General features: G+C 44.9%; 1 protein-coding gene across 1 annotated transcript in view; it reads left to right on the top strand.

Moving 5' to 3' along the window:
• Positions 1-24337, top strand: part of atrn (attractin) — a 78821-nt gene that overhangs the window by 4443 nt on the left and 50041 nt on the right. The window contains exons 2-10 of the mRNA XM_042072389.1: positions 9335-9418; positions 11359-11472; positions 13102-13230; positions 15195-15388; positions 16429-16597; positions 18859-18949; positions 20144-20393; positions 21352-21535; positions 22261-22415. Of these exons, the coding sequence (XP_041928323.1) occupies positions 9335-9418; positions 11359-11472; positions 13102-13230; positions 15195-15388; positions 16429-16597; positions 18859-18949; positions 20144-20393; positions 21352-21535; positions 22261-22415 (1370 nt within the window). The remainder of the gene's footprint in view (positions 1-9334; positions 9419-11358; positions 11473-13101; positions 13231-15194; positions 15389-16428; positions 16598-18858; positions 18950-20143; positions 20394-21351; positions 21536-22260; positions 22416-24337) is intronic.

Here is a 24337-nt window from a genome sequence, read left to right as displayed (position 1 = left end):
GTATACACACTAAATACACAGACAGGTGCACATACACACACACACACACACACACACACACACACACACTTGGCTTATATGCAAAATATATACATACTCTCACACTTTGCAGAAGTGCATTGCACAGGTCAGCAGTTGAGTTTTATAGGGGGTGTGTCTGGAGAGATGAAGTAGGGCTGTGATGGCCCTGTAGCCTGAATGGTCAGCGCTTTCCAGGTGTAGAGAGCAGCCAGTGTGGGTCCAGTCTACGAGTGAGCGCCGATGTGTCCAAATAAATGGATTTTTGGATGAGGATTATGAAAGAAAAGATCTGCATCCTGTTTTTTGTTATGCTTCAGGAAGTGAGGGATTGGTTGCTAATATTCTTTTTTTGGCAAGGGGGTGGCGGAAGGTAATGACTTAAGTGTTTTTTTGGTTGTGAGGAGGCCAGCAGCACAACACGTTTCTTTGCCTGATTCAGTTTAGCGTTGTCCAGTTAATGAGAGCAGTTTTGTTCAGGAGGAGAGTGGCCGTAATGTCTTTGAATCTTAAGCCTTTAGATGAACATCCTGCAGTCTGACTGAGACGTGTGTCTGAAATAAGCCCGGCCAATCCAATCTGTCTGCAAGCCAGCGGCTGCCCCTTTGTCTTCAGGACCTGAGGTGCAGATTTATTGCTGAGGATATAGCCCATTGTGTTGTTTGCAAACTGATTGTTCAGGAGACGACAGAGCCTGAGGAAAGAGATTGTGTGTGTGTGTGTTGTGGGTGGGTGGGTGGGTGTGGGTGCTTAGTTCCTTGAGCCATGTGTTTTTCTGGCAGTTTGTCCTCAAGGTCTGCATCAGAATTAGGACAGTGTCAGTGCCTCTCTCTCTCTCTCTCTCTCTCTCTCTCTCTCTCTCTCTCTCTCTCTCTCTCTCTCTCTCTCTCTCTCTCTCTCTCTGCATGACAATTCTTACTATTGAACTGATGATTAAAAGGAAATTAATGTAGAACTAATTTGTGAACTGTCTGAATGATCACATGGAAAAGACAAGGGCCCCACACAATACCATGGTTGTAGCCTATAGCCTACAGTCTTATTTTAATCGGTCAACTGGATTGAATGAATTAGATAAACACAGTGAAGATTTCCATAAACGCCCCAAGTGCTGAGCAGCATCAAGCAACAAGTTGGACTCTGTGGAGGCAGACGTGGCTAAGAATGGCTCAATACAACAGAGACTATGTTTCCATGTACATCATATTCTGATTAAGGACCGTATTCTGGTTATGGCGATGTTCAGAATAAGATGTTTCCATGTGTAGCAGAAACGGAACATTCTGTTTACATGTTAATCAGCATGTACTGAGTAAAGCAGTGACGTGCAGTAGAAGTACCTAGTGTCTGTGTCATGATGTCCCAACGGGCTCGGTCCCTGAATTTCATTCATGACCACAAAATAAATTTGGGCAGATTTTGTTTTGCATTTTAGCCGTATAATAGGCCGCTTTGATTGAGGGGTTTGTGAGCATACGATGCTTTCACCCATCGATAAATTCCATCTTGACATTTAAACTTTCAGGTTTTAATACATCAATTGACCTCGTCTTATTGCCACACTTTTCACTATGTTTGCAAAGTGACAGGGCATCAAAGCAAGCTACCAAAATTCCTTGCACGAACATGTGCAGATGTAATTTAATATTCCGAAAAGGGGCATTTTCCAACTAATGTGTTTCCATGCCACGATATTCCAGTTAAGAGGCATATGCTACGGGTGTTAATCCCAAGTTTAGTATATTCGGAGAATATGACCTTATTCGGGTTATGGCATCTGGAATAAGGTGTTTACATGACTCATGTGCAATTGGAATATTGTCATTATTCCGAATAAAACTGGAATGTGGTGTGCATGGAAAAGTAGTCGTTGACTAATCAGTATGAATAAGCATCTGGCTTGAGAACCGAACGAGGAGCTTTTTAGTTATTGTTCTTCTTCTTAATCACACTTCCCAATTCCAGAGGTTAATCCCCGAGAGGTCCGAAATTAGTCATGAGGGGAGTTCCTAAAAGTGGCCGTTATTACAATAGCATGGTTTTTCCTGGTGAAGGACACACACCCATGAAGGCCCTTCTGATGTGGAATACCATGAAGCACACACGGCTTCTGTTGTTTTCCTTTAAATGTTCCTGCGTTAGATGTTTTCAGTTTTTAGACAGCAGTCACACATGCCTGATACTCCACACATTGGAATGGGGAACTGACCCAATACATACACACACACACACACACACACACACACACACACACACACACACACACAGCACTCACTCGTTCACACACACACACACACACACACACAGCACTCACTCACTCGTTCACACACACACACACAGCACTCACTCACTCTCTCTCTCTCTCTCTCTCTCTCTCCCTGCTCGCTTAGACACACACACTCTGACTGTCTCACATATGCGGACAGAGAAGCCAGGCGTGCCGTGCATTATGCAGAAGCACGGGGCTCCGAACACCCTTCAAATCTGTGCGGCCGACATGAACTCGAGTTACCAGCCCGCCTGGCGGTCACTCGAATTGCGTTGTTGCCACGACGTCGCCGAGTGCTGAAAAATTCATGGTGTTGCAGGGCCATCATTACTGAAGCCCGATATGGGTTCAGAAGAAGGCGTGCCATGACCACAACGGGGTGAAGTCCAACATGAATCTGACCCATAGAGGTTAGTTCACATCAGCCAATGAAGCCTAGCCTGGCCTCCACACTTTGTTTACTTCGGCAACTTTTCTCTGAACCGACCAGTGAACAGTGGGTGTTCCTGAGAGCGATTACGTTTAAGTTGCAAGCCTATCGTTATCGTTGTGTCCCTCGTGGTTAACATACGTCATTACCAAACGTTAGTGATTGAACTCCAATGATTTCAAACTTCAGACAAGTGTCCATCAACCAGGAAATAATGTTTGCCAATGGATCTAGGCCAGACTCTCTGCAAAGTCAGAGAGTCTGGTATCCAGGCTAAATGAAGCCAATGACACTCAGAATTCTCAAACAGCTTTCCCTTACCTGAGGAGGTAGCCTAGTTCTCTACAAACATAAAAAATGGATGAGGTTAGAGTTGAAATTGTCAGTCAAATGATTTTGATTGTAACAAATAAATAAATCAATGTTCTGAGAAATTGTGTACAGCCTGAATGGTCATTTGCCTCTGTTCATTCATATACATTTGAATGCACCTCTGGCATTGACCTGTTGCGTCAGCACCGGTTCTGTGATCTGCTCTCCTCAAGACCAGTTGCCATCTCAATAGCCGATGGAGTCTGTCTGGGTGATATTAAAGCAACGCCAAATGATTTGCCTGGAGTTGGAAAAGGCAGTGTCCTGATTGTTGGACTGGAATGGCAGTTGTGCCCTGGAGTGGCTGGCGTTGTGTTGGTGTTTGCCACACTGTGTGTGCGTGCGTGCGTGCGTCTGTGCGTGTGTGTGTGTGCGTGCGTGCGTGCGTGTGTGCGTGCGTGCGCGCGTGTGTGCGTGCGTGTGTGCGTGCGTGTGTGCGTGCGTGCGTGCGTGCGTGCGTGCATGTGTGCGTGCGCGCGCGTGTGTGTGTGTGTGTGTGTGAGTGTGTGTGTGTGTGTGTGTATCAGGCCAGGCACTTGCCCACCAAAAGCTTAATGTGATTTAAGGTGTTTTGAGTGTCTTTGTCTTTGTTGATTTTCATACTGACCAGTGCGATTCCTGGAAGGTATGTCTGTTAAAGGTTCAGCAATACTTCATAAAGCCTGGGTTGTTTACAAAGCCCAGTGATAAATGAGCCATATGTTATACTGTTATTTGTGTGTGTGTGGTTTCATGAGTAAATCAGGATCATGTGAATTAGCCCAAAGGAGATATTTGTTTAGCTTGATTTTGCTTCCTCTTTTTATGGTGTGTGAGTGAGAGAGAGAGAGAGAGAAGATGTGTGGAGGGATCCTTGAACCCTCAGGTGGTCTGTCTCACTGCCTGATATGTAATTGCATTCTCACTCTTTCTCTCTCTCTCTCTCTGTTTTTTTTACTCACACACACACATAATTGTATGAATCCGTAACTGAATTACAGTTTACAGGGAAGATGCCGTGAAGCTCGTGAATCACTTGGAGACATCAGATTCAGTACAGTACAGCACGGCGGTCCCCGCGCGCCACATGCTAGCCTATTAGCTCTTTGTCTACTACGCTAGGCATTCCTACTCCTATTCAGACCTGCGCTATGACACACGGTTTCCTAGTGCCATTGTTCTCTCAAAAACTTAAGGGCGTGGTTTTATGTTTCTTGTTTGGGCAGAGTACTTCGTCAGGCATGTTCTTATATGTCAGTTAACTCCCTGTGAGAGTAAACAGTTATATCGGTAAACTCCCTGCGACAGCAGTGGGACCCACATACTATAGTGATTTTTATCTTAATCCACTCCATATACACGCTGATATGGTTTGCTTCCTCAGGCCTCTCCCTGAGAAGGAAGAAGTTGGTTCAGGGTTGGATTGTAAGAAATAATTCCTGATCACGCAACTACTTTTTTTATCACATAACATACCGTCCATATTTTCCCCAACCACCCTGGGAGACTGGCTCCTCTAGATTTAACATTTTAAAAGGCCTCTACCATGGGCATTTTCAGTGTGACTGCCCTTGAAATGAAAAGTCTGTCGCTGGCTGTTTGACTCGGTAGCATTTGCTTCTGTCAGTTATTGAGTCATGCAAGCCGAAAGTGCACAATGCACACGGGCGCTACAGTGAAACTGTGAGTGGCTCATTAAAACTCTTGGCCAAATATTTTGTTTGTTAAAGAATGTAGAATTGTGATTGAGGGCCCCAATCAGATGATTGTTTTGAGTCTGGGTTTTGGGGTGAGAGAGTGCAGGTGGGGGAGGGGTGGAGGAGTTTCACCAGACCAGTGAGGCACTGCTGTGCCGTATGTGTGTGTGTTTATTTTTTTTTTTTTTTTGTGCCCTTCTTCGGGAGGCTGTACATACTCAGAGCATCTCAAGGCAGCCTAATTCATGGTTCATGTGACAGACACACAGCCGATCATAGTGATCGGAGTCCAGAGACTGTGCAGCACTGATGCATCTCCAGATGATGCTCTGTTCTAGAAGAACATCAACAGTCTCTGAGCAGAACACAGCGTCTCTATGACAACTCGATCGATGCCTTTTACTGTTAGCTAGTTAGCTGAAGAAGCACCTTTGCCATAACAACACTGCTGCTCAGTTGAGTGTAGCAGCAAATGAGGTAGTTGACCTTGGCTGGACTGGTGACTTGTGGCCAGAGTGATGAGGGGATAAGCTGGACGTAATTAATATGTGGCTTGGTGACAACTCTGGGTAAATCATCTCAAATAAATGCTTTGAAAGAGCCCTGTGTGGGCTTTGTGTTGCTAGGAGCCCTGTGTGGGCTTTGTGTCGCTAGGAGAAGACTGTGGCTTGTTGAGTGTCTTCCTCACTAGATGAAAAAAGTGGTCATAATCTCAGAAACATCCCAACCACTTTGGTTTTCCAGCCAATTGGATTTGATCATCAGAGAAGGTATCAGTGCAGAGCTCTGTTGCCTTCCCACATTATCCTTCAGTGTAGAGGCAGCATTTTGACTGGCTCTCTTAGAAGATTACTGTAGTCTACAAACTTTCCCTCCACAAGCACTGTGTACCTGCAGAGACCTGTGTCTTGTTGTTGTTGTTGTTGTTGTTGTTGTTGTTGTTGCTGTTGTTGTTGCTGCTGTTGTTGTACACCTAGTAATTTGGCCCAGTGCATTATGGGCTTGTGGAGGAGCCAGTCTCTGTGATGACGTGGAGATTATTTTCCCCTCGTTCTCCTCCTGTGGTTTTCTTCGCTGGAGGTGTCTCGTCACTCTCAAAACCGCCCTGATGTCACCCTCTGGGCCCTTGGCCATGTCTTTGCACCTCTCTTTTTTTCTTTTTTTCCTCTTCCCCACTCCTCTCTCTATCTCTGTCTTTCTCTCTCTCTCTCTCTCTCTCTCTCTCTCTCTCTCTCTCTCTCTCTCTCTCTCTCTCTCTCTCTCTCTCTCCCCGCCTCAGTGCTTGCATCCTGTTCTCTCCGCCCTGGTGCTGAGCACAGAACGGCAGACCACCATGGCCTAATGGGCTTTAATGAGGCATATTGCATCCATAAGCTGTGTGATATGGTGTGAATTTGAGAGAGTAGGCTAAGTGAGTCTCTCTCTCTCTCTCTCTCTCTCTCTCTCTCTCTCTGTGTGTGTGTATAGACGAGACTGGGAGACAGCGGAGAGATTGAAGTCTCCAGTGCTTTGTGTTTGTCTGTTTTTGTTGCAGATCTCTACGGACAGGGGCTGTATTAATGATGTGCCTGGCTGCACATACAGTAATTAGTGTTGTGGATGTACCCACTAACAATGTGCTGTGAGACTGTTACACCAGTGGGATGAGCACACATCTCACACAACCTGTAATAAAACACACACACACACACTTTCTTACTAGCTCGACTAGATACCTACAGTAGTCACACAGTCCCTCTCTCACTCACACACACACACACACACACACACTTTCTTACTAGCTCGACTAGATACCTAGTCACACAGTCCCTCTCACACACACAAACACAGACACACACACACACAGACAGACACACACACACACACACACACTGGCCTTCATTTATGAAACGTGCGTAGGACAGACATACGCTCATTTCCACGCAAAGCATGGCATTTACCAATTTGAACGTGAGCGGTGGCTACGCTCAAATCTCACCTCAAGTCTCAACTCATGTACGCAAGTTTTTGAGGCGGCATAGCACGGTGCAGTAGTAAATCGGTGGAGCATTGGGAAGTTGAAGAGTTGAATTCATGGAATATCCTGAGACTTAAGAACTAAGACTTTTCCTGCACATTTGTAGCCTACTTGCCGTAATGTAGCCTGTTATGTTGACACATTTGATGACGTAGGATAGCCATATGGAGAGGATTACTTTCTCTTTGGAAAATAAATTCTTTTTTTATTCAAAGGACAAATGGCAGTGTCGTATGGTTATGTGATGAATGTATGTAGTATGATGCATTCTTTCTGTGAAAATAAAGTCTTTTATGGGCTTCAAGTCCCTCCCACTTGGCGGCCATATTGCAAAGCTTTTTGGGCACTTATCTAACGGGCATCTATTTCGGGTCTAACTGCGCGTGCGCAATGCTTCACAAATAAAGACACACCAACCTCGCTCCAGCTGCGAGATAACCACACATGATTGGCACGATGTATTCACAACATACCACATGACTGGCACGATGTATTCACAACATACCACATGAATGGCACGATGTATTCACAACATACCACATGAATGGCACGATGTATTCACAACATACCACATGAATGGCACGATGTATTCACAACATACCACATGATTGGCACGATGTATTCACAACATACCACATGATTGGCACGATGTATTCACAACATACCACATGAATGGCACGATGTATTCACAACATACCACATGATTGGCACGATGTATTCACAACATACCACATGATTGGCACGATGTATTCACAACATACCACATGATTGGCACAATGTATTCACAACATACCACATGATTGGAACGATGTATTCACAACATACCACATGATTGGCACAATGTATTCACAACATACCACATGATTGGAACGATGTATTCACAACATACCACATGATTGGCACAATGTATTCACAACATACCACATGATTGGCACAGTGTATTTACATGTAAACTTTTGGCGGCGAAAGGGAAGGAATATGTGTAGACTACTGCCATGTTTGCGTTACAAACTAACCCCATACATTTCTATGGGAGATTCTAACCCCATACATTCCTATGGGAGATACTAACCCCCTACATTTCTATGGGAGATTCTAACCCCATACATTTCTATGGGAAATACTAACCCCATACATTTCTATGGGAGATACTAACACCATACATTTCTATGGGAGATACTAACCCCCTACATTTCTATGGGAGATTCTAACCCCATACATTTCTATGGGAAATACTAACCCCATACATTTCTATGGGAGATTCTTTGAGTGCTGTGTCTCCTCATTAGAAAGTCTCTGCTTCAATCCCTATAGTTGTCTGGCTTTCTTGATGACACTTTTTTTCTAGCTGTCCAAATTAACAAGGTTCACAGCTGGACTTGCAACGTCCCTGTGGCTATCTCAAGGTCACAAATGTTTCTCTGTTGGACGTATAATGGACCTCGCATGTCGTAAATTGGAGGGGCGAGACCTTTAAAACGAGCATGTATAGGGGCATGATATTTAAATGACGCTTGTTTCCAGCTGCCACATGTATCAGCATGCGTTTGTTCTTATGCTGGAATTGGAGTGATACGAAAATGTCATGAATCACACGCGAGGCCCGTCCTAAGATGGTTTCTGCGCTGGTTTCTACGCTCGGTTGATAAATTAGGGCCAATGTCTCTCTCTGTTTGGCTTCCTCTGTAGCCACCCTCTCACCAACCTGTGCCTAGTAAAACTCTGGATTTTAGGAGGTGAGCAGATTCCTTAGGGCAGGGGTTTTCAACTGATTGTGAACCAGGGACCACCATTCTGACTAATTACGTAACCCCAGGACCACCACTGAATAAAAATGCTGATTCCCACATTGCAGCTACATTACTGAATCCATGGTCAGGGACCACCAGCAATGTCCTCATGGACCCCAACTGGGCCACGGACTACTGGTTGAAAACCCCTGCCTTAGGGAATGAGCAGAGAATGAGTCCTAATAGGACCTAAACATCCTTATCCACCCTGTGCACTCTGTACACATCATTACCATAGTCTCTGACCTACAAACCTCAATAACCAGTCTGTCAGAGACATCTAGCCTGGTTGCTTTCACTCAATAAAATGTTCTGACTTTTATTAGGGGCGATTTGTTTATCTGAGCAAGTTCTGCAGAGTAGTTGGTGTGCGTCCTCTTGTAAATCGGTCAGTAAATAATGTGGACGATTTGCAAGCTGGATCCTACAGGAGATTTGGGTTGTGTGAGCACTTGAGTTTAGCTCACTCAGCAGGACAGTCCGGAGAGAGTGTACTAATGTGGGAAGGAGTGTGTGTGTGTGTGTGTGTGTGTGTGTGTGTGTGTGTGTGTTTCGGCAGAGCCTGTCCTAGCTTGCTTGAAGAACAATGGTGTTTACTGGACTCCTTTGTTGTAGGGCTTGAGCAACCTTGAACTGGCCACAAAATCATAAACTGTGTGTGTGCGCGTGCGCAAGTGCATGGGCTTGCATGTCTGTTTGTGTGTTATGTGTTGTATGTGTGTTATCTTGTTATCTATTCTTATCTTGTTTTGCTCTTTGCAGGTTGTCGGGGCCCTCTGGCTTTCTCTCCGATGGACCAGGAAACTACAAATACAAGACTAAATGCACCTGGCTCATAGAGGGACAGTAAGTACACGCATACACACACACACACACACACACACACACACACACACACACACACACACACACACACACCAGTTACACAATTAGATAAACTCAAATGAAGCTTTGGCCACATTTCATGTTCATTCAGCAAGTCCAACAAGCAAGTCCGACCAAGCACCTCTGATTTGATTAGAGTGAAATGAAACTAAATCAACAATTGTCGTCTATATGACTGACCAGACACGATCAGGTTCTGCCCCGTTAGAATGCTGCGGACCAGTCAAGCGAAACTCGCATTGTTGACAGACAGCAGAGAAACTGGAGGCATCATCATCATCATCATTTATTCATGTGTCTGATCTGTGTGGTGCTTCTGGACTGCTGTTTATGTAAAACGGCTGCGCATGGGTGGCCTTACTAAACCGCACGATGTTTCCCCGAGACCTTGGATGTGCCGTGGCCTGCCTTACAACAACAGCAAAACTCTCGTCTCGCTGACTCCTTGGTTTGGGGTCTAGTGCCACAGTGTTTTTGGGAAAACAAAAATCCAGACTAGTTTTGGGCCAAGAGCACGTACAGTACACATAAGTATGCACCTCTGTTTTGAATTATAATTTGTAGGTGCAGGAAATAGCGCATTTACAATGATACTTAGCTGGCTGGTCAGATCTCCATAGCTATGCCACCAAGGTAACGGAAATGCCAGTCTTCCCATGGCCTCGGTGAATTGCCCTTACATAAGAGACACACAAGGCCACTGTGGAGGTACTAGGTGAGTGTGGTCATATACCTCCCCTGTCGCACAGCACTGGACTCATAAACTCATTAAGCTGATGTCAGAGCACCCTGTTGGAGCCATATTCTTCTGTAATGACATTTAGTGTCCGTGTGTAAGCATAGAGTTAAGAGTTAGCGTTGTTGTTACGCCTACAGAAAGATGTGGACCACCCATTTGGTCTTGCGATGGTGTTGTTAACCTTTGCTCTGAGTATGTTGCACTGTCATCACAACTTCGTCCATGCAGTGTGCACTACCAACTTCCATGTCTTGTCTTAATGAGCAAAAAAAATTCCATTTGAGCAACATTTTGCAATTTGCCATTTGGGACATTCAGTGTGTTGTGATTTTTGTTGTGTTGGGTTAATTTCGCTGAGTGGGCAAAGAAAAGCTTCCTTCCAAAGTGGGATAGGCCTTCTCTATTTATATCTTTGATAGGCTTTGATGGGTAAACAAAATATGACTTTATTTCTGTACAACACATGCCCACTATTACACAGATGCCCTGCTGAAGCTTGTGCTTTTTCTGTGTATGTCCCTGCTGAAGCTCATGCTTTTCCTGTGCCTGTGTCTGTGTCTGTGCCTGTATCTGTCTCTGTCCCTGCTGAAGCTCATGTTTTTCCTGTGTCTGTGTCTGTCCCTGCTGAAGCTCATGCTTTTCCTGTGTCTGTGTCTGTGTCTGCTCCTGTGTCTGTCCCTGCTGAAGCTCATGTTTTTCCTGTGTCTGTGTCTGTCCCTGCTGAAGCTCGTGCTTTTTCTGTGTCTGTCCCTGCTGAAGCTCATGCTTTTCCTGTGCCTGTGTCTGTGTCTGTGCCTGTGTCTGTGTCTGTCCCTGCTGAAGCTCATGTTTTTCCTGTGTCTGTGTCTGTCCCTGCTGAAGCTCATGCTTTTCCTGTGTCTGTGTCTGTGTCTGTGTCTGTCCCTGCTGAAGCTCATGTTTTTCCTGTGTCTGTGTCTGTCCCTGCTGAAGCTCATGTTTTTCCTGTGTCTGTGTCTGTGTCTGCTCCTGTGTCTGTCCCTGCTGAAGCTCATGCTTTTCCTGTGTCTGTGTCTGTGTCTGTCCCTGCTGAAGCTCATGTTTTTTCTGTGTCTGTGTCTGTCCCTGCTGAAGCTCATGTTTTTTTCTGTGTCTGTGTCTGTCCCTGCTGAAGCTCATGTTTTTCCTGTGTCTCTCCCTGCAGGCCTAACAGCATACTGCGGTTGCGGTTCAACCACTTTGCAACGGAATGCAGCTGGGACCACCTGTATGTCTATGACGGAGACTCCATTTATTCCCCTTTGCTGGCTGCCTTCAGGTACCGTGTGTGTGTGTGTGTGTGTGGGTGTTTGTTTGGCTGTGGGGGCTTGTTTTCCCTGTTTCTTATGAATTACACTTGGTGGTTGGTACTTCGTCTCATGTTCTGTAGAATTGAAAAGGAATAGTAGCCATGTATGTTTCTTTGACTGTAGGAATGTATGCTGATGTTAACACACGTAAACGCGTGTGTGTGTAGGAGAGGTTTGGGTTGTCCGTTTAATGTACTGTGACTGAGAGATTTGAGGTATGAGTCATTTTGTAATCAAGTGTATCAGCAGCGCTTAGATATAATTGTTTGTGGTGTGGTGAGACAGTGTTGTGATTGGTGAAACGCAAGACGTGTGTGTGTGTGGGGTCAGTGAGTTAAGTGGTTTAAGCAGGATTGTGTCTGAGGCTGGGAGTCGTCACTCCTGCCCTGCTAATCCCTGATCAGCTCAGGACACACACACACACACACACACACACACACACACACACACACAGAGACCTCAGGTCAAGGGGCAGTAGGACACATTGTGGGCAAGAGTCTTTTTGCCACATACACTTCAGAGATGTAGCCCTAGAAAAATCTGTTCTCGGCTTATGTACTTTATCGGGACTGACTTTCACGTCACCTGAAACAACCTTTTAAGTCTGTTTCACTTGAGCAGCCCTGGCTAAACCTGAACATTCATTTGTCCACTGATAAGATAGATAGCATGTAAGCATTCAATACATGATGATGCAAACATTGAAAGAATCATTGACTTCCAGATGAGAATCAGTGAAAAGCTGTGTGTGTGTGTGTACGTGTGTGTGTGTGTGTGTGTGTGTGCGCGCATGTTTGTGTGTGCGCGTGTGTGTGTGTGTGTGTGCGCATGTTTGTGTGTGCGCATGTTTGTGTGTGTGTGTGAGAGAGAGAGTGCACCTGTTGCATTGTGTGTCAGTAGTCAATCTGCTCAGTGTGGACAGGGGGAGTGGGGTCTGTGTGTGTGTTGTTGTCAGTGGCCACTCCAGTGCCTTCCAGCTGGCTCAGCTCTTAGGCAAGGCAGTGCGGCACTGGGACTCTCATTATGGAAGGACAACACAGCACAGAAAGGCTACTGGGAGTACATCATGTCTCTCTCTCACACACACACACACTCACACACACACACACACACACACACACACAGACTTGCTTTCCACAACCTGCCCTCCCTCTCTCTCTCTCTCTCTCTCTCTCTCTCTCTCTCTCTCTCTCTCTCTCTCTCTCTCTCTCTCTCTCTCTCCACACACAGACTTGCTTTCCACCCCACGCACCTCCCTTCTCTCTCTTTCTCACACACACACACACACACACATGCACAGGCACAGAAGGATTGTCTCCAGGCAACTCTCCAGCAGCCCAGTAGATATGCAGCTCCATTCAGAGGCCCGTGTCTGTGTAATACGTGAGCTTCAGTGTAAAGTGCGTTGGCTCTAATGAGCTGTGTCTAAATGCGGGGGGGTTATTATTATGCCAAATGCCTAGCTCTTGGTCTGAATGTTGATATGTATGCTGCCTGTTGACTCTATGCAGACCTGTGAAGATGTGTTTTTGTGTGTATATATTTATATATATGTGTGTGTGTGTGTGTATATATTTATATGTGTGTGTGTGTTCCAGTGGCTTGATTGTCCCGGAGCGCTATGGTAACGAGACAGTCCCTGAAGTGGTTGCCGAGTCCGGATTCGCCCTCCTCCACTTTTTCAGTGATGCCGCGTACAACCTGACCGGCTTCAACATCTCCTACAGGTACACACACACACACACACTCACACAGAGTTCTCTAGCACCAGCCCAGTGTTAACATGCCCATCAGGTCATTTGAATGTTATCAGGAGGGCGACTTTGATTTGACTGCGTGTTCGCCTCAGAAAGGGAACACACAGCCGCTGTCAGAGCAGCTGCAAAGGGGATTAGAGAAAGAACCAGAAGAGAGCGAGAGAAGAGGATGCAGTGAGAATAAAAGAGGACAAGAGAAGGCGAAGATGAAAGGCAGGAGAAAGAGACGGGGAGTCAGAGAGAGGGGTGTCTTCTTTGACCTCTGCCAACACTGAGGGGACTACTGATTCGGAGGCTTTCGTTCTGTGCTGGCACAATCTCCATGGTGACGAAAATCGGCGGGCCGGAGGTTGTAAAAGACAGACACACACACACGCACTTATACACACCGTAACAAAAACAGACACACACCGAAACACATCAAAGTTTGGGCTAACAGAACTAGAATGAAAGCCTTACACACACACACACACATACATGCATACTTAACTCAGACATCAAGGAGATTGTTTCTATTCTGCAGCGATACCCCTGTTTACTTTTTTTCTTTGGGGGGGGGGGGGGGGGGCAGCAGGCATAACATCAAATGTCATCAGAGAGGGTGGAACATTTCCCAACTATTAGCCGTGGTTTATACATTGATTTTGCAAAATGTCTTCAGCTATGAGGTTAATACATGGGAGCAGTTAATATGGCATTAATAATGGTTTTGTTTTTTTAACTTGCATGTAACACTGTCCTGCAGTTTATACAGTGCACAATGCAGCTAATACACAGGAAATTACTGTAATTAGGTTCATTGGCAACGTGATCGTGGGTTCATTGGCAACGTGATCGGGTGTAGAAGAAGGAAAGCTGGGGAGATATTAACAACGCAATGAAAAACTGTGTGGGCAAATAATTGGGCAAATAATGCAACAATTAAGAATAATGCTCCACAACTTAAAATTGCAAAGAATTCATCATCTATTTCACATAATATCATTAAAATAAGCTAAAACATTTTTTGTCACATACAGCAAACATCACCTCACCATCCACTAGCTGCCTGTCCCCTGAATACACTGTAAAAAAAAAACGTAGTCTCTGTGGACAGTTCGGGCTCCAAAAACGGCAACAAAAACAGCCTGGTCCAGCCTGAACCATGCAACAAAACAAACTGTTCCAGCCAATCACCGACGAGATAAAAGTTCAGGAGAGTCAGTTGCACAGGAGGGAGGAGGAGGGAGGGGTGAGCTAGCTCTCTGTTTTGTTTGAACATCAACAGAAGTGACCTTACCCAACATCGCTTAGAGCACCTTTAAGATAATCCAGAGAAATCTTTGGACTGAAGGTGGCACTGCATTAAAAACAGACACAATTCTGTAATGAAAATCGCGACAAAACTCAGTACAAATACAGGTTAAAACCCCAAGCCAAGAAGAAACCAGAGTTGCATATATATGCTCTTTATTTCAGTTACAGGAATAGAAGAACTTAAAAATTGTATACATATATATATATGCTATTTATGTAAGGGATAATGTATAGAACGCCGGTCATTATTGGGAAAATAAGTCCCGACAGGGCGAACCGGACCCCGACTAGCCTATTTGTTACTGTTCATCGTGGAATTTGCTGAGAAACAGAGTTCGCAACAACACACGTTGAACTTGAATCAAACATTCTTTAGAACACAGCTGATTAACCGTCTGCTTTCACTTTTGAATGAAGTTCCAGTTCTTGCGTAGTGATATGAAATACCTGAAGTAGAAGCACAAACTCCGTTGCCATTGACAGCGGTAATTATATGTTTGCCGCGGTAATTACATGAAAATATTTTACCGTAGAGCTTTGGGAATGCCCATTCAAGTCAATAGAGCGTTCTACTTTCCTTGTGAAGAGCCATGTAATAAGTGCATATAAACATGCCTGTGTCTGTCTCTGTCACGCAGGATAAACACGTGTCCCAATAACTGCTCAGATCAGGGTGTGTGTCGTGAGGGTGAGGATGGGGGTGTGCTGTGTGAGTGTGACGCGGGCTGGAAGGGCCACGCGTGCGATATCCCATCATGCCCGGCTGACTGCGGCCAGCCCCACAGAGGATCCTGTCGCGCTGGCACCTGTGTCTGCAAGTCCAGCTGGCAAGGTGGGTATGGACATCTGGAGGGAGACACACATACACAAACACGCACGCAGGCTCACACACACACACACACACTCACACTCTCTCACACACATACACACACGCACACACTCACACTCTTTCTCACACACACTCTCTCACACACACACACACACACACGCTCACTCTCTTTCTCACACACACTCACATACACACAAACACACACACAAACAAACACAAGTACGCACACACACACACAAACACACACATACATACACACACACACATTCACACTCTCTCTCACACAAACACACACAAACACAAATAAACACATACATACTGTACGCACGCACGCACACTCACACTATCTAGTCGTTCTGTCAACACTCCCTCTTCCTCTACCACTTTCTTCCACCCTTCCAACCCACAATGTCCTCTTTGTCCTCCCCCCATCATTTTCCCTCTGCTCTTGTGTCTCTCTATCGCTCCCTCTCTTTTCACACCCTCCCTGTATTCACTCTCAATCATACCTCTCTCTCTCTCTCTTTTCTTCCCTCTCTCCTTCCCTCCCTTTCTCTCTTACTCCATCTCTGCTCCTCTGTTCCCTCCCTTTCTCTCTTACTCCATCTCTGCTCCTCTGTTTGAAGATGTGTTGATTCATGTATTTGTTCCTGCTTGACCTATCCATCTGTTCAAGGCTCTGCACACAAGAAACCGTTTGTGTGTGTGTGTGATTGTGTGTGTGTGTGTGCACGCATATTTGTGAGTGAGTGAATGAGTGTTTTGGAAGTTTAGACACTAAGTTTATTTAGTAGCAGCCTTGTGACAGTTGGTCACACACACTTTGTCGTACAACTTGTCTGGTGTTTGCAGTGACGCCTTACGACAGATTAAGACACTCATGTTTCTCTGATATCCATGAAATCAGTGTCATATGATTAATTTAATCTAGCCGGTCATGTGTTCTGAATGTTGGTGTACACACACACACACACACACACACACACACACACATACACACACACACACTTTAATGCCGACTATGTTCATTCTGTGCTGTACAGGGACAGACTGTTCCATCCCCGTCCCAGGAAATGTTTCCTATTGGACGAGAGCGGAGTTTGATGGCCAGGGCCTGGCCCGGGCCTCCCATAAAGCCGTGGTGCATGAGGGCCTCATGTGGGTGGTGGGGGGCCACACGTTCAACTACACCGACTACCAGATGGTCAAGGCGTGAGTACTCACAGCAGCAAGCTACAGAGAGAGTGGACACACTGTTGACACATAGGACTTCCTCAGACAGATAGGACTTCAATAGGACATTCATCTGCACTCTAGAATCTTTGGTCATGATCATGCAGGTTCTGTGCTTGTGAAACCTTTTCAAGATTATTTTATGGCAGCGGTTCCCAAACTTTTTTCCCTGTATACCACCACCTATATCCTGACTTGGCTCGCGTACCCCCACCATCCGACACATACAAACATAACAGATTCTATTGACGCCTTCCAGGCATCATAATTAGCCCATGATAACAAACAACAAAATCAAAATGTGCAACTGGTCTATGAGCTCTCACACTAAAAAAAAAAAAAAACAGTGTGGAGAACAACATTATGAAACACAAAGAACAAAGAGAACATAGGCTCAAACAAAAAAAAAAAAACAGTGTGGAGAACAACATTATGAAACACAAAGAACAAAGAGAACATGGGCTCAAACAAAAAAAGAAAACAGAACACCTTTCTGACATTTCCCTTTTCATCTCACGTAACCCCTAGTAGAAGCCTGCGTACCACCGGTGGTACACGTACCACAGTTTGGGAATCCCTGTTTTATGGAATATTGCAAGGCTCCAGATTTCAAACTGGATTAGGCCAGTGATGGATGGTCAGAGCCTGTTGAGAGTTCTGAATGACATATCGTTAAATGTGAATCCTTGACGAGTTGGCCATAATAAAATTGGTGGCTTGTTGGGCTACACTATTACTTATTGGGCAGCTGAACATTACTTGTTAATTAGCCTAACATTAAATAGTTTCTGTAAATGATTTGCTGGTCACAGCTTACCAACGATCACCTTTCTAGCTAGACTGCTCACTTCATATAATGGTTAATTACTAACATAGGCTGACCGTTTGAAGGACATACAACTTATTTTGTCCACTTCATGACAAAATCCACAAATGGGTCCCCTCCTGTACCCTTTATTCCCTTTGTTCCTCTGAACAGAAGATGGCTAGCACAACACGCGCTGCGTCTGTAGCCATTGTTGACAGTTCATAACCATTTCCCTGACAACATTGCACATACCTGTAAACTGTTTTTTTATTTGCAATGGACCCTTTCAACAAGGTAGACAAAAACAATGCTTGAACATTCTATTTGGGCCCCAATCTACTTCCTCTGCATTAAGATAACATATGGAATGTTAAAAAGGAAGCCTTGTGGGGCCAACTATGATGCTGATAATGGAACTCTCCTGAAAGGGTCCATATAAGTATAAGTATATATACTTTTTTGATCCCGTGAGGGAAATTTGGTCTCTGCATTTAACCCAATCGGTGAATTGGTGAAACACAAACAGCACACAGTGAACACACAGTGAGGTGAAGCACACACTAATCCCGGCGCAGTGAGCTGCCTGCTACAACGGCGGCGCTCGGGGAGCAGTGAGGGGTTAGGTGCCTTGCTCAAGGGCACTTCAGCCACGGCCCACTGGTTGGGGCTCGAACCGGCAACCCTCCGGTTACAAGTCCAGAGTGCTAACCAGTGGGCCACGGCTGCCCTCAAACTTAAAAAACTGTTAAACTGTTTTTTTATTTGCAATAGGCGCTATGAGTAGGATACATTGTCATTGTCATCTTCTTCCAGAGAAGTGGTGCATTCATGTTCATTAATTGAGCCCTCTGGGATGTAATCTTAATAAAATCCTGTCATGTGTGAAGGCCCCTTTGTTTTCGAATCTTGTAGTGGGTGTGTGTTTCCGATCGAGAGAAGATTATCGGTTGAGATTATCTTTATGTGCGTGATGCCACCTGATTTTACAATCGTAAAAGATTTGAAAATCCTGTAGTGTAAGCCCAGCTTCACACTGAAGAGTGTTGGATTGGAACACACCCACCCACACACACCCACACACACACACCCACACACACACGCACGCACACACACACACACCCACCCACACACACCCACCCACACACGCACACACACGCACGCACACACACACAATAGGATGATAAAACTATACTGTTCATTCAGATTCCCAGATGCTTCTATCAAAAGCGATCGGAGATATTTGACACATAAGAGTACATGTATTCCCACTCTTTCCTGGTTGTTGACCCTTTGAGCTCAATGCTTTGCAGTACCAGCCAAGAGATGATGACAATTTGTAGAAAAACTCATGAACACCCGTGTGTTGTCAAAGATGGAAAGATCTCATGTCAGTCGCACTCTCATGTCTCATGTCTCTCTCTCTCTGCCTCAGGTTCAATCTGTCATCTCAGAGCTGGATGAGCCTGAACCCATCTGTGAACTCTGTGACCCCTCGCTATGGCCACTCTCTGGCCATACACAAGGTACGCACACACACCAGGGTTTCCGTTGTCCGGTAATTACCGGACATTGGCCGGAAAAAAAAGGAAATGTCCAACAAAATTAAATTTCTCCGGTCAAATTGTCCGATTGAAATTGGCTAATAATCCCGTCCCCCTAACGCAATCTGAATTTGAGAATAAGGCTTAAAATGTAAGCCTATATTAAAGCAATACGTCCTCTGTCTATGTTTTTAAATGTACCGTTTGAAAGCTATTAAACAACACGCATAGCCTATGCTGCATTTCAAATAGGAAGCGCACGCTTAAAACGTCCATGTTAAACAACGAACAAATCAGTGAGGCGGTTCAAACATGGCCAGGCCCAGGCAGACTAGCCTTAAAAGTTTTTTCAGAGGCCAGACGCGATGGATGATGATAAATTGGTAACGTCTGAAGCCTCAGATGTCCGGTCAACTCCACCAGATAAAAAGCAGAAGTGTCGGGCGTATCTGTCGGAATCATGACGTTAGAAGTCGAGTTGCGGGGTTGCGGCCGCTCCAAGCAATATTGCATTCTCCGTGTACACTGGACATGCAACTGTGTTCTGTACCCAAAGTATACAGTAGGCCTATGCTTTCTCTGTCTATGATCTGCAGGGTTAGGGCCTCCTCGACGAGGAGATTGCTGGTCCGAGGATAATTTCCGGCACAATTAAACGGTATCATTGAATCGCGGACCAAAAGAAAAAGAAACTAAACATTTCCCAGAATAGGAAACATTTCTTAATTTATTGTTTTCAAATAAAGAGGCATAGCCTTAGGGGGTAGTGGTGTGAGCGCTCATTCTTTTGTGTGCGTGGGTGGGTAACGTGGGTAGCAGCAACAAACAACGTAGCCTTTTTAAAACAATGAATGAAGCGGACTCTTGCTGTCCATGAAAACATATACTGGCTAGATCTTGTTAAGCATGTTTACGTAAGTTAGGCTAATGAACATGTTGCATTCTATTCAGCCTGATTATGTGATTCTTTAAGCTACATAGCCTGTCTCCAGTTTTCCTCAACTTGACTAATTAAGTAGCGATAATAGGATATTTGACCGGCATATCATCAAAATGTCCGGAAAACGAAACCTCACCATTTTTTTCTAGCGGAAACTCACACACACCAAATTAGATTGGTAGTGTTTGAGAGATGATGATGCATCATTTGGTAACATCTACTGAATGTTTGTTTAGGATAAGCTTTACATGTTTGGAGGCAAGATTGATTTCACTGGGAACGTCTCGGCTGAGCTGTGGGTATTCCATATCCGGAACCAGTCCTGGGTTCTGGTGCCGGCGCGGGTTAAGGAACCATATGCGGTGGTGGGCCACTCGGCGCACGCAGTCCAGATGAAACCGGACGGGTCAGAACCGGTTATGCTGGTCGTCTTCGGCCACTGCCCCCTCTACGGCTACATCAGCAAGGTCCAGCAGTACAACATCAGTAAGTAATCTCTCGCACACACGCGCACATGCTTAAACTCTTAACACACGCATCAGACATGTATACATGATTGTATATACAAACCCACACAGACGCATCTTTTTCCTTTTGAGTTCTATAGCACCCTCTGGTGTTTGTTTTTTAAAAGTACAATTCAGATCAGTGATAGAGCTAGATAAAATCATATTAATTCATTAACAATTGACCTGAAATTGCTTCTCGACCAAACTTAATCTGCATAACGTTCTGTCCCTTTTTCTTGATTTCTATATTTCCCAATGAATGTTACACTTGCATGCAACTAACAGCCGACATGACAACAACATGCTGTACAGCTGAAAATCATTGACAGAAACTGCATTGCCTGAATACTTGAAATGAATAAATAAATAAACGAATACCCTGATATTGACCCACTCCCTTTTGTTCGGGCTTAGCAGGGGAACACTGCTCTAGAGCAGGGGTTTTCAACCAGTGGTCCGCGGCCCACTTGTGGTCCGCGAGGACACTGCTGGTGGTCCCTGACCATGGATTCAGTAATGTAGCTGCAATGTGGGAATCAGTATTTTTATTCAGTGGTGGTCCTGGGGTTGCGTAATTATTCAGAACGGTGGTCCCTGGTTCACAATCAGTTGAAAACCCCTGATTTAGATCATCATTTGGTTTTCTGACTTTCTCCATGCTATGCTTCCTTTTCTATGCTTCTTACATTTTCGTATTGCTCTCCCTTTCTATTTATCTCTTTTTTCTCTTTATGTTTTTCTCACTGTCAATTCAAATGAATATACTTAATTTATTGCATAAGAAACACTTCAGTATTGAGAAAGTAAAATAGAATGTGCCATATTCTCGTACTTAGTCTAGGGTAAGACATATGAGATGTAGGGTTGTACATATGACAAACTGACCCTTTTAAACAGTATTTTAACGAATGATCCGTGTCTCCCCCACCCTCCAGTGAAGAACGAGTGGACAGTGCTGGACCCTCGGGGTGCGCTGGTGCAGGGTGGCTACGGCCACAGCAGTGCCTACGACCCGCACACACGCGCCATCTTCATCCATGGCGGCTACAAGGCCTTCAGCGCCAACAAATACGGCCTGGCTGGGGACCTGTACCGCTACGATGTCGACAAGAACATGTGGTATGTGTGTGTGTGTGCGCGTGCGTGCGCGCGCGTGTGTGTGCGCGTGTGTATGTGTGTGCGTGCGTGTGTGTGTGTGTGTGTGTCACAGGATGGGGATTAGTAACCCAAGGCAAATATTGTAATCTAGCTATTATTGTTGTTATTACATATTTATAGTTATTGCCTTTTATTTTGTGTTGTTTTGGAAGATGTGAGGGAATTAGGAAACTGATGTCTGATCTGTCAAGTCCACAATATTTCAGTTTGTTTAAAACATGGATGCTAGCTCTTTTGTTTGTGTCAAGAGCATGTGTGAACATCACAACTGGTTGAGATAAAAAAGAATCATGGTGCCATTTTTAAAGAAAATAGGGTGTAATCTGCTTTTGAAAATGTGTCAGTCAGTAAAATTGCATTAAAATTGGAGTCAGATTTGTCAAAAGATTATTCTAATTAAAAAGAAAAAAAAACAGGACACTGGAAAAGACAGAATATGCATTAACTGGGACACTTGGGTAAAAACGAGTTTGTACCTTGTGTGCCTCTTAGTTTATAATTTGTCTGCAGCTTATTCAAAAAATCATGAGAAAATCATATTGTGAGCTTTAAATCGTGAATTGCACCGAATCGTGAGTTGAGTGTTTCGTTGCGTCCTTGGTTTACAAGAATCTGATCCTGTCCGTATGCTAGTAACGGACAGGGAGGCTGTCTCATGTTGATGACCTTGGTCTGGTGGCCCACAGGAGCATTCTGAAGGACGGCGGATCTTTCCGGTACCTGCACACAGCAGTCATAGCCAGCGGCACCATGCTGCTGTTTGGCGGGAACACGCACAACGACACCAGCATGAGCCACGGCGCCAAGTGCTTCTCCTCCGACTTCATGGCCTACGACCTTGGTGAGTTGCACACATGTGCACACACACACACACACACACACACACACACACACACACACACACACACACACACACACACACACACACACACAGACCCACTGCTATACACAGACACACACAACCCACCTTCCAGAGCAGAATAATGCAATGGGATGGTAACATAGCCTCCTGGTTCTGGACATATGAAGGTCCTCACCCAAGGGTTTTGTGGGTAATGTTAACGGTAGTTTAATTTGGGACAGATCAGGGCAGTATTCATTACAGGGTTCCTTGGAGTGCTACTTTGATAAGACACTGTAGAGACCATTTGCATCGAGAGAGACACACACACACACACATTTAGTCATTGAGATCAGCCGTTATACTGAGAACCCACTGGTGAAAGCACCCTGATATTAGATAAGCGGTAAAATTATTTTACGCTGAGCAGGATTCCTGCCGTCACAGTAATCTCTGACCTGGAGATCAGATAAAACATCCAGAGTCCAGCTCTCTCCTCTCCTCTCCTCACACCAGTGTTATTTGATGCACAAATTACTGGTATGCCTGCAATTTCCGTCCTGATTTCAACCTCAAAAACAGATATAAAAAGCAACTCTGGCAGGAAGTCCTAACTCTGCGCCTCGTCACATGAGGCAGATAAGGAGATGGGTGTGGGAGATAAAGGCTCACAGCGGCTGAGAGATGGGCTGTTTGTGTGAGATGAGTAGGATGCTTTGTATCTCATATCTGCTGTGGAAAGCCTTGTGTCGTTTATCTAAATGGTTCGTTATGGCTGATTACAAAAACAACGATTTCAGTTAGAATAGTTTTGAATTATGGAAGACAAGGACCCGTATATTTGAGTGGGTGTAGGGTTGTATGGGTAATGATCAGAACTAGACTGCCATGCACCACGCACTGCATCCAACCGGGCGGTGGTAGCGTAGTGACTAAGGAGTTGGGATAGCATGCAGTAGCCCTTGTAATATAACTGACATATATCAGCCGCTTTGGATAAAAACGTCTGCTAAGTGAATAAATGTAAATGTAAGTTGAACTCTTGTAACATGTGATTATAGAATTGACTCGTTCTGGAGACACATTTTAAAAACTTTTATTTGATTCAATTACATAGCACAAGTCAAGTTTTTATCAGAAAACCTAATTGTGTGAACTGTCCCAGATACGTAAGCAGGTCAACATTTTATTAAGTGTGTAACAACTGCCATATATTTATTCCACACACCAGACACCATGACTACTTGTAAAGCGCTGGTTATTACCAAAGATTCTTGAGTGCTACGCTGCACTTTGGTTATGTATTTAGTTTTTTTTGGCTACTTCCCTGTCCTGTTTTAGCAACACAGGGGAATAACAGAGTGCAACCATGGCAACTGGTGTCCCCGTGGTGGAAAAACTCTTAAGGTCACGGAAGAGCGCGGGCTCACTCTGGGTCACTCATTATCAGGACGCAATGAACTTGCACACACACACACCACACACACACCACACACACACACACCACACACACACACACACACACACACACACACACACACACACACACACACACACACACACACACACTGATATACTCTCTCTCTCTCACACACACACACTCTCACACATACACACACGCACACACACTCTCTCTCTCTTACACTAATATACATTCTCTCTCTCTCTCTCTCTCTCTCTCTCTCTTTCTTTCTCTCTCTCTCACACACACACACGCACATACACACACACACACACACACACTGATATACTCTCTCTCTCTCACACACACACACACACACACACACACACACACACACACACACACACACACACACACACAGTTTCAAGAGCAAAAGAGTACAGGAGAGAGGCTTTGGCAGGTTTGATCCCAGGTTGGGAGCTCTGGCTTGGGGTGAAATCTGTCTGAAGTGAAATGATGT

Source organism: Alosa sapidissima, chromosome 19 (genome assembly GCF_018492685.1).
Source record: "Alosa sapidissima isolate fAloSap1 chromosome 19, fAloSap1.pri, whole genome shotgun sequence".
NCBI lineage: Eukaryota > Metazoa > Chordata > Actinopteri > Clupeiformes > Clupeidae > Alosa > Alosa sapidissima.
The sequence above is the reverse complement of the archived record's forward strand: the minus strand, read 5'-3'. Positions and strand labels throughout refer to the sequence as shown.